The sequence below is a fragment of the Ammospiza caudacuta genome, chromosome 24 (genome assembly GCF_027887145.1).
Source record: "Ammospiza caudacuta isolate bAmmCau1 chromosome 24, bAmmCau1.pri, whole genome shotgun sequence".
NCBI classification, from domain to species: domain Eukaryota; kingdom Metazoa; phylum Chordata; class Aves; order Passeriformes; family Passerellidae; genus Ammospiza; species Ammospiza caudacuta.
The window spans coordinates 2245441-2260148 of record NC_080616.1 but is presented as its reverse complement, the minus strand read 5'-3'; the positions used below and the strand labels follow the sequence as shown (position 1 = coordinate 2260148).

General features: G+C 60.3%; 1 protein-coding gene across 2 annotated transcripts; it reads left to right on the top strand.

Moving 5' to 3' along the window:
* The first annotated feature begins 2379 nt into the window (after positions 1-2379).
* Positions 2380-11807, top strand: TNNT2 (troponin T2, cardiac type). 2 transcript variants are annotated; one of them, XM_058819265.1, is made up of 13 exons: positions 2380-2395; positions 4915-4971; positions 5504-5536; positions 6031-6066; positions 6281-6302; positions 7171-7231; positions 7335-7451; positions 8039-8116; positions 8199-8309; positions 8697-8806; positions 9290-9380; positions 9799-9839; positions 11070-11807. In XM_058819265.1, the coding sequence occupies exons 6-13, from the start codon at positions 7178-7180 to the stop codon at positions 11116-11118; spliced, it is 651 nt and encodes a 216-aa protein (XP_058675248.1). In that variant the 5' UTR covers positions 2380-2395; positions 4915-4971; positions 5504-5536; positions 6031-6066; positions 6281-6302; positions 7171-7177; the 3' UTR covers positions 11119-11807. The 2 variants fall into 2 exon arrangements, with proteins under 2 accessions (XP_058675248.1, XP_058675249.1); XM_058819266.1 differs by lacking the exon at positions 11070-11807 and adding an exon at positions 9983-10037.
* The last annotated feature ends 2901 nt before the right edge of the window (positions 11808-14708 follow it).

Sequence of the window (14708 nt, the reverse complement as noted above, 5' to 3'; positions counted from 1 at the left end):
TAAACCAGGCTGTTAATTATTCCTTTTAGCTAACAGGGGGAAAATGCACCTGCTGAGGCCAGGCTGCCCCTTTCCCAGCAGTTCTGCACTTGGAGGGCTGGGCTGGGAGGCTTTGCTGAGGGCTTGTGCTGTGCCTGGTGCAGGGCTGGAAATCTGAGAGAAGGGGTCATCCCTGGGCTAAGAATAGTCAGGAAGCAAAACAAGCCGAACACTGCAATGGGGTGATTTTCCTGTGCCCTGAGCAAACATAGCCCCTGAGAGGGCTGGGCCAGGGGGCTGAGTGCCCTGGACATGCTCCTGACAGAGTTATCAGTCTCACAGAGGTGGTGTCCAACCTCCTGCCTCCTGTTTGGGGCATGCTGTGATCCCGGGATGGGGAGGGCAGGCACCTTATCTCTGCTGAGATAACGCTGTCACAGCCTGGCTGGGGACAGCTGGGAGCTCCAAGGGTTTTGGAGAGAGGCAGCATCTCTGTGCCCCTGTCCTGTGCTGAGGGACAGGCTGTGCCAGCCCTTATCTCACTTCTAACCCTCACTTTTTCCAATCTGCCTCCACCTCTGCCAGAGAACCAGGGATGTCAGACACGGAGGAGGTCACCGAGGAGTATGAGCAGTAAGTGGGGTGGTTTTAACCCCTTTCTTTCTCCCTGTTCCCATTTCCCACTGCAGCATTGCTTGGGGGTGCTCTCATTGTTACCCAGCACCCACCATGGACCCCCAGCCTGAGCCCCTCTGCCCTGGCAGTGCCTGACCCCAGCAGGATCAGTTTGTGTGGGGAGCTGGATCCTCCCCACGGGCAGGACAAGGTTTGATTGCTGAATTAACACACACAGTTTGTGTGGGGAGCTGGATCCTCCCCATGGGCAGGACAAGGATGATTGCTGAATTAACACACACAGTTTGTGTTGTGACCCCAGCAGGGGCAGTTTGTGTGGGGAACTATACCCACAGTCACGAGCAGGACAAGGTTTGATTGCTCAATTAACACACACAGTTTGTGTGGGGAGCTGTACCCACAGCCACGAGCAGGACAAGGATGATTGCTGCATTAAAAATGCTGCAGTCTCAATGTGTGGGACAGAGATGGGAAAACCCAAGAGTCAGTGGGGAAATGGGAAACCCAATCTGCTGCTGCTGGGTCCTGCTGCCACATGCAGAGCAGATCACTCTCCAAGGCCCAGATCTGAGAGCAGCTTCTGCTGATGGAGGCACATCCTGGAGAGATGGGGCTGGGTCATAGGGGTGAGCTCCAACACAGCTCCCACTGCTCATCCACCTGCAGGGAAAGCACCTGAACCCTCTGGGGTTTCAGTGCCACACCAGACTTGTGTGTTTCTGGCAATCATTACAGATAGTGTAATGGCTGCCAGACATATTCATTATTTTATCATTTACTAGGAACTAGTATTTAAATTCAATTTTATGCATCCATTTTTTTTATCTTGACTTTTTTTGTCAAATAATTAAACCATATATCCCTACATTATCCAAATCATTTGTCATCAATACACTTTCAATTAACCTTCCTCTATATTTCCTAGTATCAAACCAATAACCGTCATCATCACTCCACAACCACCCCCAAACAAACATAGAATTAACCCCAGAACTAAACCCCCCCCAAAACCCAAACAAAATTACAAACCATGACGATAAATCATCAAGCAATCACCCAGCAAATTTCATGTTCTTGTAGCTTATAAAAAGCATGACACTGCAGATGTCAAGATGGCTGTCACACACACCCAAGGACAAAAGACTCAGTCCTAACCTAACCCTGGGACGGGCTGTGCATCTCCCTCACAGCCAGGGAAGGACTTGGGGGCAAAGGTGGGATGTGAGATTCCCATTTCTGGGATTACAAGCCAACGTCATTCATCTTCTCATGCTGCAAAATGGAGGAGTGCCCTGACCACTGTCAAAGTGCCAGCCCAGACCTTCAGGCCCTGCTCTCCACAGCCTGCAGGGTGACCTGGGCCTTGTCCCTGTCCCCAGTGCCACCTGCCAGCCCCCCAGCAGCCATGGCCTGTGCTGTGGGACAGGGGAGCCTTGAGGAGCCCCAAACCCACCCCAGCCTCACTGAGGTGACCTGGGCCTTGTCCCTGTCCCCAGTGACACCTGCCAGGCCCCAGCAGCCATGGCCTGTGCTGTGGGACAGGGGAGCCTTGAGGAGTCCCAAACTCAGCCTCCCTCACTGATGGCCCCGTTCCAGCAGCTCAATGTGACTCTAAATTCCTGTTGTGCTTTGCAGGGAGCAGGAAGGTAAGAGGACGTGGAGCACCTGCAGCTGCCCTAAGGCCAAAAACTGATCAGAGAAACTCCAATAACCTGAGGCTTCTTTCCCTTCTCTCTGTCTGTGCCCTGTGTGCTCTCTGAAGAGGAGTGCGTGGAGGAAGGTAGGAGCTGCACCTGCAAGGACCAAGAGCCAAAGGAGAGGGCTTCAGTGTTTTGCTGGGGGTTGGGATCAGCTCCTGGGCTGCAATGGGCAAACCATGTCCAGGAAAGGCTGATGTGACCATGTTTGAGATGCCTGCACCTGAAACATCAGTAGGATCAAACCAGTCTGAATTTTCTCAGGATCTCTTTTGTCAGTGCCTCAAAGCAGGGCTGGCAATGCTGGACATGGCTGTAGGCTGAGGGGTGATCCCAATGTCCCAACGGGACCTGGAGCCTCTGCTGAGCATGTGCCAGCCTTGCCAAGCTCAAACTGGCACTGCCTCAGCCTGATGGGGACACAACCCAGCATGGGAGCTGGGCTGGGCTGGGCTGGGCTGAGCTGAGCTGGGCTGGACCGGGCTGAACTGGGCCGGGCTGAGCTGGGCCGAGCTGATCTGGGCCGAGCCGGGCTGGGCCGAGCTGGGCTGAGCTGAGCTGAGTTAGGCTGGGCTGGGCCGGGCCGGGCTGAGCTGGGCTGGGCTGGGCTGAGCTGAGCTGGGCTGGACCGGGCTGAACTGGGCCGGGCTGAGCTGGGCCGAGCTGAGCTGGGCCGAGCCGGGCTGGGCCGAGCTGGGCTGAGCTGAGCTGAGTTAGGCTGGGCTGGGCCGGGCTGGGCTGGGCTGAGCTGGGCTGGGCTGGGCTGAGCTGAGTTAGGCTGGGCTGGGCTGGGCCGGGCTGGGCTGAGCCGGGCTGGGGCGGGCCAGGCCGGGCCGGGCTGAGCTGGGCTGGGCTGAGCTGGGCTGGGCTGGGCTGGGCTGGGCTGGGCTGGGCTGGGCCGGGCTGAGCTGGGCCGGGCTGAGCTGGGCCGGGCTGAGCTGGGCCGGGCTGAGCTGGGCTGGGCTGGGCTGGGCTGGGCTGGGCTGGGCTGGGCTGGGCTGGGCTGGGCCGGGCCGGGCTGAGCTGGGCCGGGCTGAGCTGGGCTGGGCTGAGCTGGGCTGGGCTGAGCTGAGTTAGGCTGGGCTGGGCCAGGCTGGGCTGAGCCGGGCTGGGCTGGGCCGGGCTGAGCTGGGCCGGGCTGAGCTGGGCCGGGCTGAGCTGGGCTGGGCTGGGCTGGGCTGGGCTGGGCCGGGCTGAGCTGGGCTGGGCTGGGCCGGGCTGGGCCGGGCTGAGCTGGGCCGGGCTGAGCTGGGCTGGGCTGAAAGGTGATCCCAACATCCCAACGGGAGCTGGAGCTCTGGTGAGCGTGTGACAGCCTTGCCAAGCTCAAACTGCCACTGCCTCGGCCTGATGGAGACACAGGAGCTGAGCTGGGCTGGGCCAAGCTGGGCCGGGCTGGGCTGGGCTGGGCTGAGCTAGGCTGGGCTGGGCTGAGCTGAGCCTGTGGCTGCTCTAGGGCACTGCCAGGCAAAGCACCCTAAATGTAAAAGCAAAGAGAGGTGCAGGGGGAAGCCCCTGCTGTGCTCCAGTCCTCACCTCACGCACGCCCAACCTCTGTGGCACCCAACTAATCCCTGTGCTTATTCCTTCCCTCCTCCCTGGCTCAGAAGAGGAAGAATGGATAGAGGAAGATGACGGTAGTTATTGCACCTTTCATTATTTCCTCTCTCTGCTCTCGGGAGAACTCCTGGCTCCATGTGTTCTGCCTCTCCCTGGTTGGGGAATAGTTTTCTTTCATTCTTCCACTTCTCTCTCTTCTTCCTGCACTCCTGCTGTGCCCTGCTGTGCTGTGTGTCCATCCTCTGTCTGTGCCTTGTCTCTATATCTGCCAGCCGTGGTTTGCTGTCTTTGCTGTCATCTTTTCCTATCCCTCTTTGTGGCCGTGGCCCCGCGGGTGTTCCCAGGGCAGAGCATCGCTCTGGCTCCGCCGGGGAATCCCGCGGGGACGCTGCTCCCTCCAGTGGAAAAAGGCTCCAGCAGCGTCACAGAGCATCCTCAGCCAGCCCTGGGGCTCCCTGCCAGAGCAGAGCCATGGGGATCCCTCCTTCCTTCCTGGGCTGGGAGGGATCTGCAGAGCGAGAGGGGATGAGGGACAAGGCAGGAGGTGGCGACAAATCCTTGCATTTCATTTTAGGGGGTTTTGCCCTGAGGAGCACAGGCAGCCCAGGGTAGGGTTAGAGAGGAGCCCTTTGCTCCCCAGCCACTGAGGCTGCCCAGGTCCCTCTGGGCTCTGTCCCAAAGCAGGAGAGATGTGAGGAGCTGCAGGGATGAGTGTGAGGAGCAGCAGGGATAAACGTGAGGAGCAGCAGGGATAAACGTGAGGAGCTGCAGGGATAAACGTGAGGAGCTGCAGGGATAAGTGTGAGGAGCTGCAGGAGCTGCAGGGAAGAATGTGAGGAGCTACAGGAGCTGCAGGGACAAACATGAGGAGCTGCAGGGATAAGTGTGAGGAGCTGCAGGAGCTGCAGGGATAAATGTGAGGAGCTGCAGGGATAAGTGTGAGGAGCTGCAGGAGCTGCAGGGATAAATGTGAGGAGGATGAATGTGAGGAGCTGCAGGAGCCAGGGAACACTGCTGTGCTCACTCTGCCCTCCCTGCACAGGTCAGGAGGAGCAGGTAGAGGAGGTGGAGGAGGAGACCACAGAAGCCAAGGCAGAAGGTGAGTGGGGACCATGCCAGGCTGGGCCATGGTAGCTTGGTGGGGCCATGCTCTGCTCCAGGGCTGCCAGCTGGGGGCTGGGATGTCCCAGCAGGGCTGTGACAGGGGGACATCACCCAGATGGGGTGTGCAGTAAGGGGGTGTCAAACTGAGATGCCCTTCCCTGCTCTGTCTGGGCCCCACAAACATGAAATTGTGATGAAATCCATGAAATACAAATTTGCTGCTGGTGGCTGCATCCAGCCCTCTGAAATAATGCTAAAAATGGGCCAAGCCTGGTTCACCAAGGGGTCCACTGCCTCAGAGGGGGTTTCCAGAGCTGGGATCGAGCTCTGATCTGTCTGATCACCAAAAGAGCACTGGGTTCATGAGGTGGCTTTGGGGCATGGTGTGTGACCCTGTGCTGTCCCCTCTGCTGGGGCAGGCTCAGATCTTGGCTGTGGCCCCAAGTCAGGGTGCTGGGGCCCCTCTGTGCTGGGGTGTGGCTGCCCTCACCCAGGGATGCTCATGTTCTCCCATTGCTTTTAAACAGAGCAAGAAGATGAAACGAAAGCAGCAGGAGAAGGTAAAACAGGAGCAGAGGAGAGATGGCCATTCCAGTCCTGACCCCATTCCCCTCAGACACTGGGCCCTTGTAATGAGGTTTTGGTGCTGAATTTATTTGCTGCCAAAGGGACAACCTGTGGTAAATGGGGCAGAGCTGCCCTGGCCACATCCCTAGCAGGACAGGTGCAGCAGGAGGGATGGATTTGTGCTGCCTCTGGCAGAAATTCACCCAAAATACAGCAGGAGAGGAGAGGCACTGCTGCTTTTCCAGCCTGAGCTTCTGCAAAACTTGTCTGGATTCCTCCTGAGAGCACCTGGGGCTCTCCTGGTCCCCCTGTGAGTGAGGGGTGTGAGTGAGGGGTGTCCCTCAGGGGCTGCTGTCCCCCCATTCATCCTGCAGGGATGGAGCTGGGGTTTGCAGTGGGGACAAGCACAGGAAAGAGGGGGACAGCCCCCCACAGTGTCCCTGGGCAGGACTAGCCATGGGGACAAAAAGCATCGTGTTTTCCACAGGTGGAGAGGGAGAGCGGGAGCAGGAGCCCGGGGAAGGTGAAGTATCACCCTTGTTCCTCTGCCTGGGGTTCCAGCTGTGCCCTGCTCAGCCAGCAGCACCTGGGGCACACCGGGGGCACACCGGGGGCACACCTGGGGCACAGGGCTGGCACCTCGCTGCTGTGGGGAGAGGGAGGGCTGGGCTCAGGGTGTGACAGGAACCCTCAGTGACACTGACCTTGTCTTTCTGTGCTGCTCCCGGGACCTGCAGGGGAATCGAAGCCAAAACCCAAGTAAGTGTGGCAGGGTGTCCCCCGGGGCAAGGTCTGAGCTGTGCCAGGGCAGAGGCTCCGTGAGACAGCCCTGGTCCATAAGGGACAGGGCACAGGGAGCCTCCAGGGCAGGGTGGGACAGGGGCATGGAGAGAAAAGGGAGAGAAATGACAGCAAAACACAGCCCATGAAGGGGACCCTGAGAACGAGGTCTTTAGGCAGTTCTGAAGCATTTTGTATGTTCCTTGGGAGAAGCTCAGCTGCCCTGTGACCCTGCAGGTGGCAGAAGTGTGTGTGTGTGTGTGTGTGTGTGTGAGCACCCCAGTGTGGGACACAGAGCCCAGGCTATGGCTGGCATGAGGCACATGTGTCCAGGAGTGCCAGGGACTGACCCCGAGGGAGCAGGACTGTGAACGATTGCAGGAAGCCTGGGGGGTCCTCCTGGGCCCCTGGGACTCTGCAGTGTGGGAGGCAGATCTGCCCTCAGCCACCATCATCCCTTCATCCCTTTGTGCCCCTGCAGGGCATCCCCTGCCCTCCCTCATGCCCCACAGGAGGAAGGATCCAGGTGTGCCCGGTCACACAGAGCACACAGTGCCCTTTGGGGGGGCAAGGGGTGGCTGCCAGCTCAGGGGGCTGGCAAAGGGCCCTGTCTGCAGCTTGCAGGGTTATTCCAGCCATGCAGGCACCTGGAAGCATTTTCAGGGAATGCCACAGCTCTTCCTCTGTGGCTGCCCAGCTGGGACCTCCAGCAGGATGCACTGCACTCCCTCTCCTCCAGCTGTGCCCCCTCTGCACCCAGGGGCTCAGGGGGTTGGATGGGTGAAGGGCAAGGGCTGTCCCAGACCTGCTGCAGCCCCATTGTGCTCCGGCTCCCCCTCCTCTGCAGGGTCTTCATGCCCAATCTGGTGCCCCCCAAGATCCCAGATGGCGAGAGACTGGATTTTGATGTAAGTTATGGCCCAGTTCCCACCCCTGGGGGTGCTGCCCTCCCTCTGCTCCCTCTCAGTGCCCAGCAGCTGCTGGAGCCCTGGCTGTCTGTGCTTGCTGCAGGACATTCACCGCAAGCGCATGGAGAAGGACCTGAACGAGCTGCAGGCCCTCATTGAAGCCCACTTTGAGAGCAGGAAGAAGGAGGAAGAGGAGCTGCTGTCCCTCAAGGACAGGATTGTACGTGTTCAGCCTTCTCCTCTCTGGCTATTGCCACCCGGTCCTGTGGGCACTCAGCCACTGTCCCCTCCCCACAGTGCTGGCACACCTGGGACACCCCTGACCCTGCAGGACAGAGCCTGAGGGTTGAACCAGATTTTTATTAACCCCAGTGCCTGCACACCAAAAAATTCCCTGAGCTGGAAGGGACCCACAGGGATCACTGAGTCCAACCCCTGTCCTGCACAGACCCCCCCCAACCATCCCACCCCATCCCTGGCAGCGCTGCCCAAACACTCCTGGAGCTCTGGCAGCCTCGGGGCCGTGCCCATTCCCTGGGGAGCCTGGGCAGTGCCAGCACCCTCTGGGGAAGAGCCTTTCCTGCTCTCCAGCCTGACCCTGCCCTGGCACAGCTCCAGCCCTTCCCTTCCTGTCCCTGCTCGCTGGGATGCCCCCGGTGGTGCTGCAGTGCCCGGTGCCGATGCACCTCTCCCCGGGTCACTGTGCCCAGGCTCCCCTGGGGCTCTCGGGGTCAGGGCTCTGTCCCTGGGGGCAGAGAGGATGCAGATTCCCGGCGGTGTCCAAGCCCAGGTGCTCTCCCCGTGCAGGAGCAGCGGCGAGCGGAGCGGGCGGAGCAGCAGCGGATCCGCAGCGAGCGGGAGAAGGAGCGCCAGGCCCGCATGGCCGTGAGTGCCCTCTGGAAATGGGGCCTGGGACACGAGCTGTGTGTCCATCCATCCACTGCTGACCGCCCTCTGACCCCGGCAGGAGGAAAGAGCCCGCAAGGAGGAAGAGGAGGCGCGGAAGAGGGCGGAGGAGGAGGCGCGGAAGAAGAAGGCGTTCTCCAACATGCTGCACTTTGGGGGATACATGCAGAAGGTGGGACCCTCCCCAGGGGCTGGGATGGAGCCATTGCTGCTCCTGGGGAGGCCTTGGCCATGGGCTGGCCTCATCCATGTGACACTGGGGGTTTAGAGGCAGGAGGGACAGGGAACTGTGCTTGGGTGAGGAGTAACCAGGCCAGAGCGAGCTCAGAGCTGCCCCGAGCTCAGCCCTGCTCTGCAGATGTGCAGCTCCAGCCTTGCCTCAGGGACAGGGATGGGGACAAGGACAAGGTGTCTTGTCCACTGTTGCCAAAATGTCCTTGAGGACCTCATGGGCTTCTGGAGTCCCAAAAGCTGAGGGTGTTGGGTGCAGAACTGGGGATGGGGGACAGCGAAGGCTGGGCAGACTTCCTTCTCTCCAGTGGAGTGATGGTTTCCTCAGTCAGAGAAAAAGGGTGGCAAGAAGCAAACAGAGCGGGAAAAGAAGAAGAAGATCCTCAGTGAGCGACGGAAGCCCCTGAACATCGACCACCTCAGTGAAGACAAGCTGAGGTGAGCACAGGCTGCAGGAGGGACGGCCAGGACAGGAGCCTGGGCTGGGGACAGCTCCCTGGAGCTTCCAGCTGAGGAGATGGCACAGCTGGGGATGGGCTGTGACATCCCGTGGGGGCACGGGTGCCAAGGCTGTGCAGGGCTACCATGGCCAGGCTGCCACTCATGGCACCAGCCATGAGAGGGAGCCAGGGTCACACGGGTGGCACAGGGGTGTCCTGAGGAGCCAGGGTCACACGGGTGGCACAGGGGTGTCCTGGAGAGCCAGGGTCACATGGGTGGGATGTGTGTCCCCATATGTACTGACCTCCCCCGTGGCTCTTGTCCTGAACTCACTGCCTGGATAACACATCCCTGTCTGGGAGCCTCCTGAGCCCCATCCCCGGGAGCAGATGAGGGGTTGGCACCAGTGCCCCATCCCTGCTGAGCTCCCTGGGAGCCACAGCCCTTCCCTGCACTGTCCCCAGCTGGCTCTTCCTGCAGGGACAAGGCCAAGGAGCTGTGGCAGAACATCCATGACCTGGAGGCTGAGAAATTTGACCTGCAGGAGAAATTCAAGCGGCAGAAATATGAGGTGAGCCCCAGGGCATCTGTGATTTGTCCACCCTCTGTGTTCCTGACTGCTCCTTGTGCTCCCCAGCCAGGGGATGAGCTGGGCTGTGATCTCCCAGCTCCTGGGGATGTGTACCTGGCACCACCACAGGGCAAATACATCACAGACCAGGCAGGATGGAGCCCTGAGCAACCTGGGACTGTGAAAGGTGTCCCTGCTCATTGCAGGAGGTGGAATCAGATGGGCTTGGAGGTCCCTTCCAACTCCAACCATCCTGGGATTCTAGGATTCTAAACCCCACAGAAAAACTGCTGGGGAAAAGAGAGCAGTGATGCATCTTCAGTCAGCCTTGCCCCCACCTGGGGCTTCTTGTCAGACCTCACTGTCCACCTGCAGCTTTTTCTTGCCAGACCTCACCACCCACCATTTTTTATTGCAGATCAATGTTCTTCGAAATCGCATCAGTGACCACCAGAAAGTGTAAGTGGCTGCACATCCCTCCTCCATCTCCTGCCCTTCCAGCTCCCCAGTTCCCTCCCTGTGGATCTCCCTTGCTAAACCACCTCCTCCCCTTCCCCTCCTGCCTCTGGTCTTGCTGGTGCCTGGCATTCCTGGACCTGCAGGTCTGTCCCAGGATCTCAGTCCCTGCCTTTCTGCTCCTGATGGACCTCCATGGTCCCACTGCCACCAGCTCCCCCCTCTGCAGAGACCTTGGCAGGGGATGGGCCCCAGGGAGAACCCTCCTCTGCAGGGGAAGCTTTGTGTCCTCTGGGGTCCTTCCAGTCTCCAGCCACCCCCTCCCTGCAGGGGCTCTGCCCAGCACCTCAGGAAGCTGCTGGAGATCCCAGCTTGTCCAGCAGGGGAAGTCCCACGGGCTGTGGGATTTGTGCAGGCCCACAAGGCCAGGGGAACCTTCCCTATGCCCATGGCCCCTGCAGGTGGCTGGGGAACTGTTCACAGGAGGGTGGGAGACGCTGTTTGACCCCTACTCCCAGGAGCACCCCGGTGCTCCCACATCCCCATCCCACTTCCCCCTCATGTGGGAGGTGCTCAGCCCACCCGTGTGTCAGGGGCAGCAGCTCCCACCCACTTACACCAGATCTCTCTTCTCTCCTGCCCCACCACGGTGTGATCCTGCAGCAAAGGGTGAGTACAGACATTTCTGAGGGCTGTGTGTGTCCCTGCACAGGAGCTCTGTGTGTCCCACTCCATGTGTGTGGCAGGGACACCAGGACCCCAGGGCAGAAGCAGGGCTCAGGGATGAGGCAATCCCAAGGATTGGTAGCCAGAAATGCCCTTCACTGCCCTTCAGTGCCCTTCTGTGCCCTTCACTGCCCTTCACTGCCCACCCAAACTCCTCCTCTGTGCTCCCCTGTGCTGGTTAAGGCAAGCCATGAGCTGGGTCCTAAAGGATCCTGCAGCTGCTTTTATCCCTCTGCAGCCACAGATGCAGCTTGTCGATTCTTCTTGGGGGGGAGAAACATGGGAGGGAAATGGTGGGTCCTTAGAATCACCTGGCAACTGCATGAGCTTGTTCCCAGGGGGTCCCAAGGCTCTTTGGCTCAAGTCCCAAGGTTTACCTGGGGCCAGTGGAAACCCCAGGGCAGTTTCCAACGGGAAAAGGCTGCAGGACCCCTGATAGTACCCATCTCCTCCTCCCTGTGTGGTCACTGATGCCTTTTTGCACGTGCTGTTCCTCTTCCCTTGCAGATCCAAGGGTGCCCGTGGGAAGACCATGGTGGGCAGCCGAAGGAAGTAGAGGCTCAGGGAGAGAGGAGCCTCAGGAGCTGCAGGGGCTGCACAGAGCCCTGGCTGCAGGAGTGGGGCAGAGGCCTCTGGAGTGTCCCATTGCCACGCCCCAGTGTTGTTGTGTCTGTAAATAAAGAGGTGCTGAGGGGTGCAGGTGTGCTCTCCATCCTGAGGCTCTGATCCAGGCTCAGCACAGCTCCAGGAGTTGCCCACCTGCTGCCCAGGCTGTGAGAGGTCACAGCAACCACCCAGGACCCCCTAAGCCCTGTCCCTGTGCCTCCCAGCATCAGCTCAGCTACACTCCTTGGCAGTTTGGTGACACACCTCAGTGCTCTGAGCTGCTTTTCCTGCTGCACCTTGAGGCAATCCTCATCACGGCCACTTCTGTACCAGAGCCCCACTGGCTCCTCTCTGGTCCCCTGTGGGACACCATGGACAGGGGCACTTCTTCCAAGCCTCTTGGCCCATGGAATAGTCACTAACTCACCTTCCAGGCTATTTCCATTCCTATTTCCAGCTCTTGCTAAAGGCTCTGACCAGCTGTGTTTGCCTCCTCTGCATGTTCCTGACAGCATGCAAGGAAGCCTTGAGATAAAGCTGTGTGAGGAGGCCACTGCTCTGTGCTTCAGGGGCAGATCTCTTCCATCTGGCTGGGAAACGATAGCATGTCACACGTGTGCTGTCCCTGGGGACACATCGCCTGCAGACCCCCCAGTGTTCCTGGTGGATCTGGATCTGGTTTTGGATCTGGAGCTGGAGCTGAACCTGGACTGGCAGCCAGCTCAAGGCACCAGAGGCCTGGAGGGCTGTTTGCTGCCCTGTTATGTTATGACACCCTGTCCCATGCTGTTGATAAAGCAAACTCCAGCCTCCAAGGAGCCTTTCCCAGAGCAGTGGGGATGGGAGGATGCACAGGGTGGTGAATCTTGTCCCTTGATGAGATGTTTTGTGTCCCCCTTGCTGAGGCTGCCTGTCCTCCCCATCCCTTGCCTGGTCATGTGGGGGTGTCCTGCAGGTTTCTCCCGTGTGTTCCTGTTGGATGAGGATTTATTTTCCCTCCTTCAACACACACCACCAGGTTTTGGGGAATTGGGGAATTTGGGGAATTTCCTAGGCTCTGGGAAGCTCAGAATCAGTGAGGCACAAGTGGAGGAAAACCAGCTCCCCACCACCTCCCTCCTCAAAACCGAGGTGTGGCGGGCAAAGGGGAGAGCTGGGTGGGGTGGCACTGCTGGGACACTGGGAAACATCCAGAGGGTGGCTGGGTGATGGTCCAGCAAGGGACATTTCCTGCCTGCCTGATGCACGGCAACAGGAGACAGGAGCACTGGGGGCATCAGCTGTGTGTGCCTTGGAAACACCTCCCTTGTGCAGGCCCTGAGATCCATCCTCCCAGGCCCTGAGATCCATTCTCCCAGGCCCCGCAGATCCATTCTCCATTCTCCCAGGCCCTAAAATCCATTCTCCCAGGCCTGCAGATCCATTCTCCCAGCCCTGGAGATCCATCCTCCCAGGCCCTGAGATCCATCTAGGCCCTGCAGATCCATTCTCCCAGGTTCTGCGGATCCATTCTCTGCGGATCCGTTCTGCGGATCCCAGGCCTTGCAGATCCATTCTTTCTCCCAGGCTCTGCAGATCCGTTCTCCCGGGCCCTGCAGATCAATTCTCCCTGCAGATCCATTCTCCTGGGCCCTCCCTGCATATCCATTCTTTCTCCCAGGCTCTGCAGATCCATCCAGTCCCCGCAGCTCCATTCTCCAGGGCCCTGCAGATCCATTCTCCCAGGCCCTGCAGATCCATTCTCCCGGGCCCTGCAGATCCATTCTCCCAGCCCTGCAGATCCATTCTCCCAGCCCTGCAGATCCATTCTCCCGGGCCCTGCAGACCCATCCTCGCAGTTTTGCAGCAGGCGGAGGCAGGGCCGGAGCTCAGCCCAGCCCCGGCCCCGCTCTGCCCGTCCCTGCGGCTGGCAGCGCCCAGGGCGGCGGTGCTCGGGCACTCCCTGCTTCCCACAGCACAGCGCTGCCTGTCCCGGCAGCTCCCGGCCCCGCTCCAGCCCGATCCCGGCACCTCCCGGTGCGGCACCGCCGGGGCCCAGCCTGAGTCAGCGCCCGGCCCGGCCCAGCTCGGCCCGGCCCGGGCATCCCGCTCTGAGCGCGCTGCTGCTGCCGGGCTCGGGAGAGGCAGGGCAGGAGCAGGAGCAGAGTGCTGCAGTCCCAGAGCAGGAGCAGGGTGCTGCAGTCCCTAGGACACCAGGCAGGGCAGAGCAGGGTGCTGCAGTCCCTGGGATATGGCAGAGCAGCCTGTGGTGCTCACTGGGGGCTCCCAGGGTGCTGGAAAGGCCCCAGGTGCTGCACTGGCACGGAGTGGCTGCCGTGCCTCGGGAGGTTGTGCCAGGGTTGGCTGGAGCTGGCTCGGGGCCTGTGCTGGTGCTGGGAAGCAGCTCTGCCCCCGACCCCTCTCCAGGGGCTGCAGCTCCTCCCGAAGGCAACTCCGATCTCTGCTCTCTGTGGGCAGCCACCAGAGACGAGGGCAGGGTCAGGCTGGAGAAAGGGAAAGGTTCTTCCCCAGAGGGTGTTGGCACTGCCCAGGCTCCCCAGGGAATGGGCACAGCCCCGAGGCTGCCAGAGCTCCAGGAGTGTTTGGGCAGCGCTGCCAGGGATGCCCAGGGTGGGATTGTTGGGGTGTCTGCAGGGCAGGGGTTGGGCTGGATGGTCCTTGTGGGTCCCTTCCAGCTCAGGACATGCCAGGACTCTGTGGTGTGCTGCTGTCCCCACCTGCCAGTGGAGCACATGGTGAGTCTGGGGTAGCAGAACAGAGCAGGGCTGAGCCCAGGGTGAGGGATCCCAGGAGCAGCCTGGGGAGGGTCGTGCAGAGCATTCACAGCCTCAAAGTGCTTCCTTGTGGAGATCTGAGCAGCCTGGCCTGTGAAGGTGTCCCTGCCCATGACAGGGGGTAGAACAGGATGAGCTCTGAGATCCCTTCCAGCCCAAAGCATTCAGGGATTCCATGTTTGCAGGGCTCTGCTGTCCTCCAGCTCTGCTGTGTGCTCTCACTGTCCCTGTGGGCAGCAGCACCTCTGGCTGGCACATCAAGGCACTGCCCTGGTGCCAGGGGTAGGAGCTCTGCCCTTCCCTAGCAGGGCACCTTCCCGGGAGCTGTGAGGTGAAACACTCCCTGACAGGCTGCAGAGGAGCAGCCTCTGCCACAGGACACGGAGCTGGGGTCGTGGAATTCCCTGCCTTGGAAGGGACCCGAGGATCACCCAGCCCAGCTCCAGCTCCAGCTCCAGCTCCAGCTCCAGCTCCAGCTCCAGCTCCAGCTCCATGCTGTGGCCCTTTGAGGAGCCCCTTGTGCAGCACCTCTCTGGAGCACAGCTCATGGGCACGGGGGTCAGGCTGTGTCCCAGGGAGCCTGAGCAGAGCAGGCAGCCAGGAGCTGCTCAGTGACACTGCAGAGTGCAGAGTGTGTGCGTGCTGTGTGCAGTGCAGGGCTCCTGTGGCTCTGCCCTCCCCGGGGTGGTGCCAATGGCCTGGCAGGAGCTCAAAGCTCCAGAGGCTGCTGCCAGCCCAGGGTCCAAATCCTTCTCCACAGGGTCCA

Excerpts from the sequence above, each read along its gene's own strand:
- TNNT2 (XM_058819265.1), top strand. The coding sequence starts at position 7,178 with ATGCCCAATCTGGTGCCCCCCAAGATCCCAGATGGCGAGAGACTGGAT. Across the intron at positions 7,232-7,334 it reads GCGAGAGACTGGATTTTGAT|GACATTCACCGCAAGCGCAT; the intron begins GTAAGTTATGGC and ends TGCTTGCTGCAG. Across the intron at positions 8,117-8,198 it reads AGCGCCAGGCCCGCATGGCC|GAGGAAAGAGCCCGCAAGGA; the intron begins GTGAGTGCCCTC and ends TGACCCCGGCAG.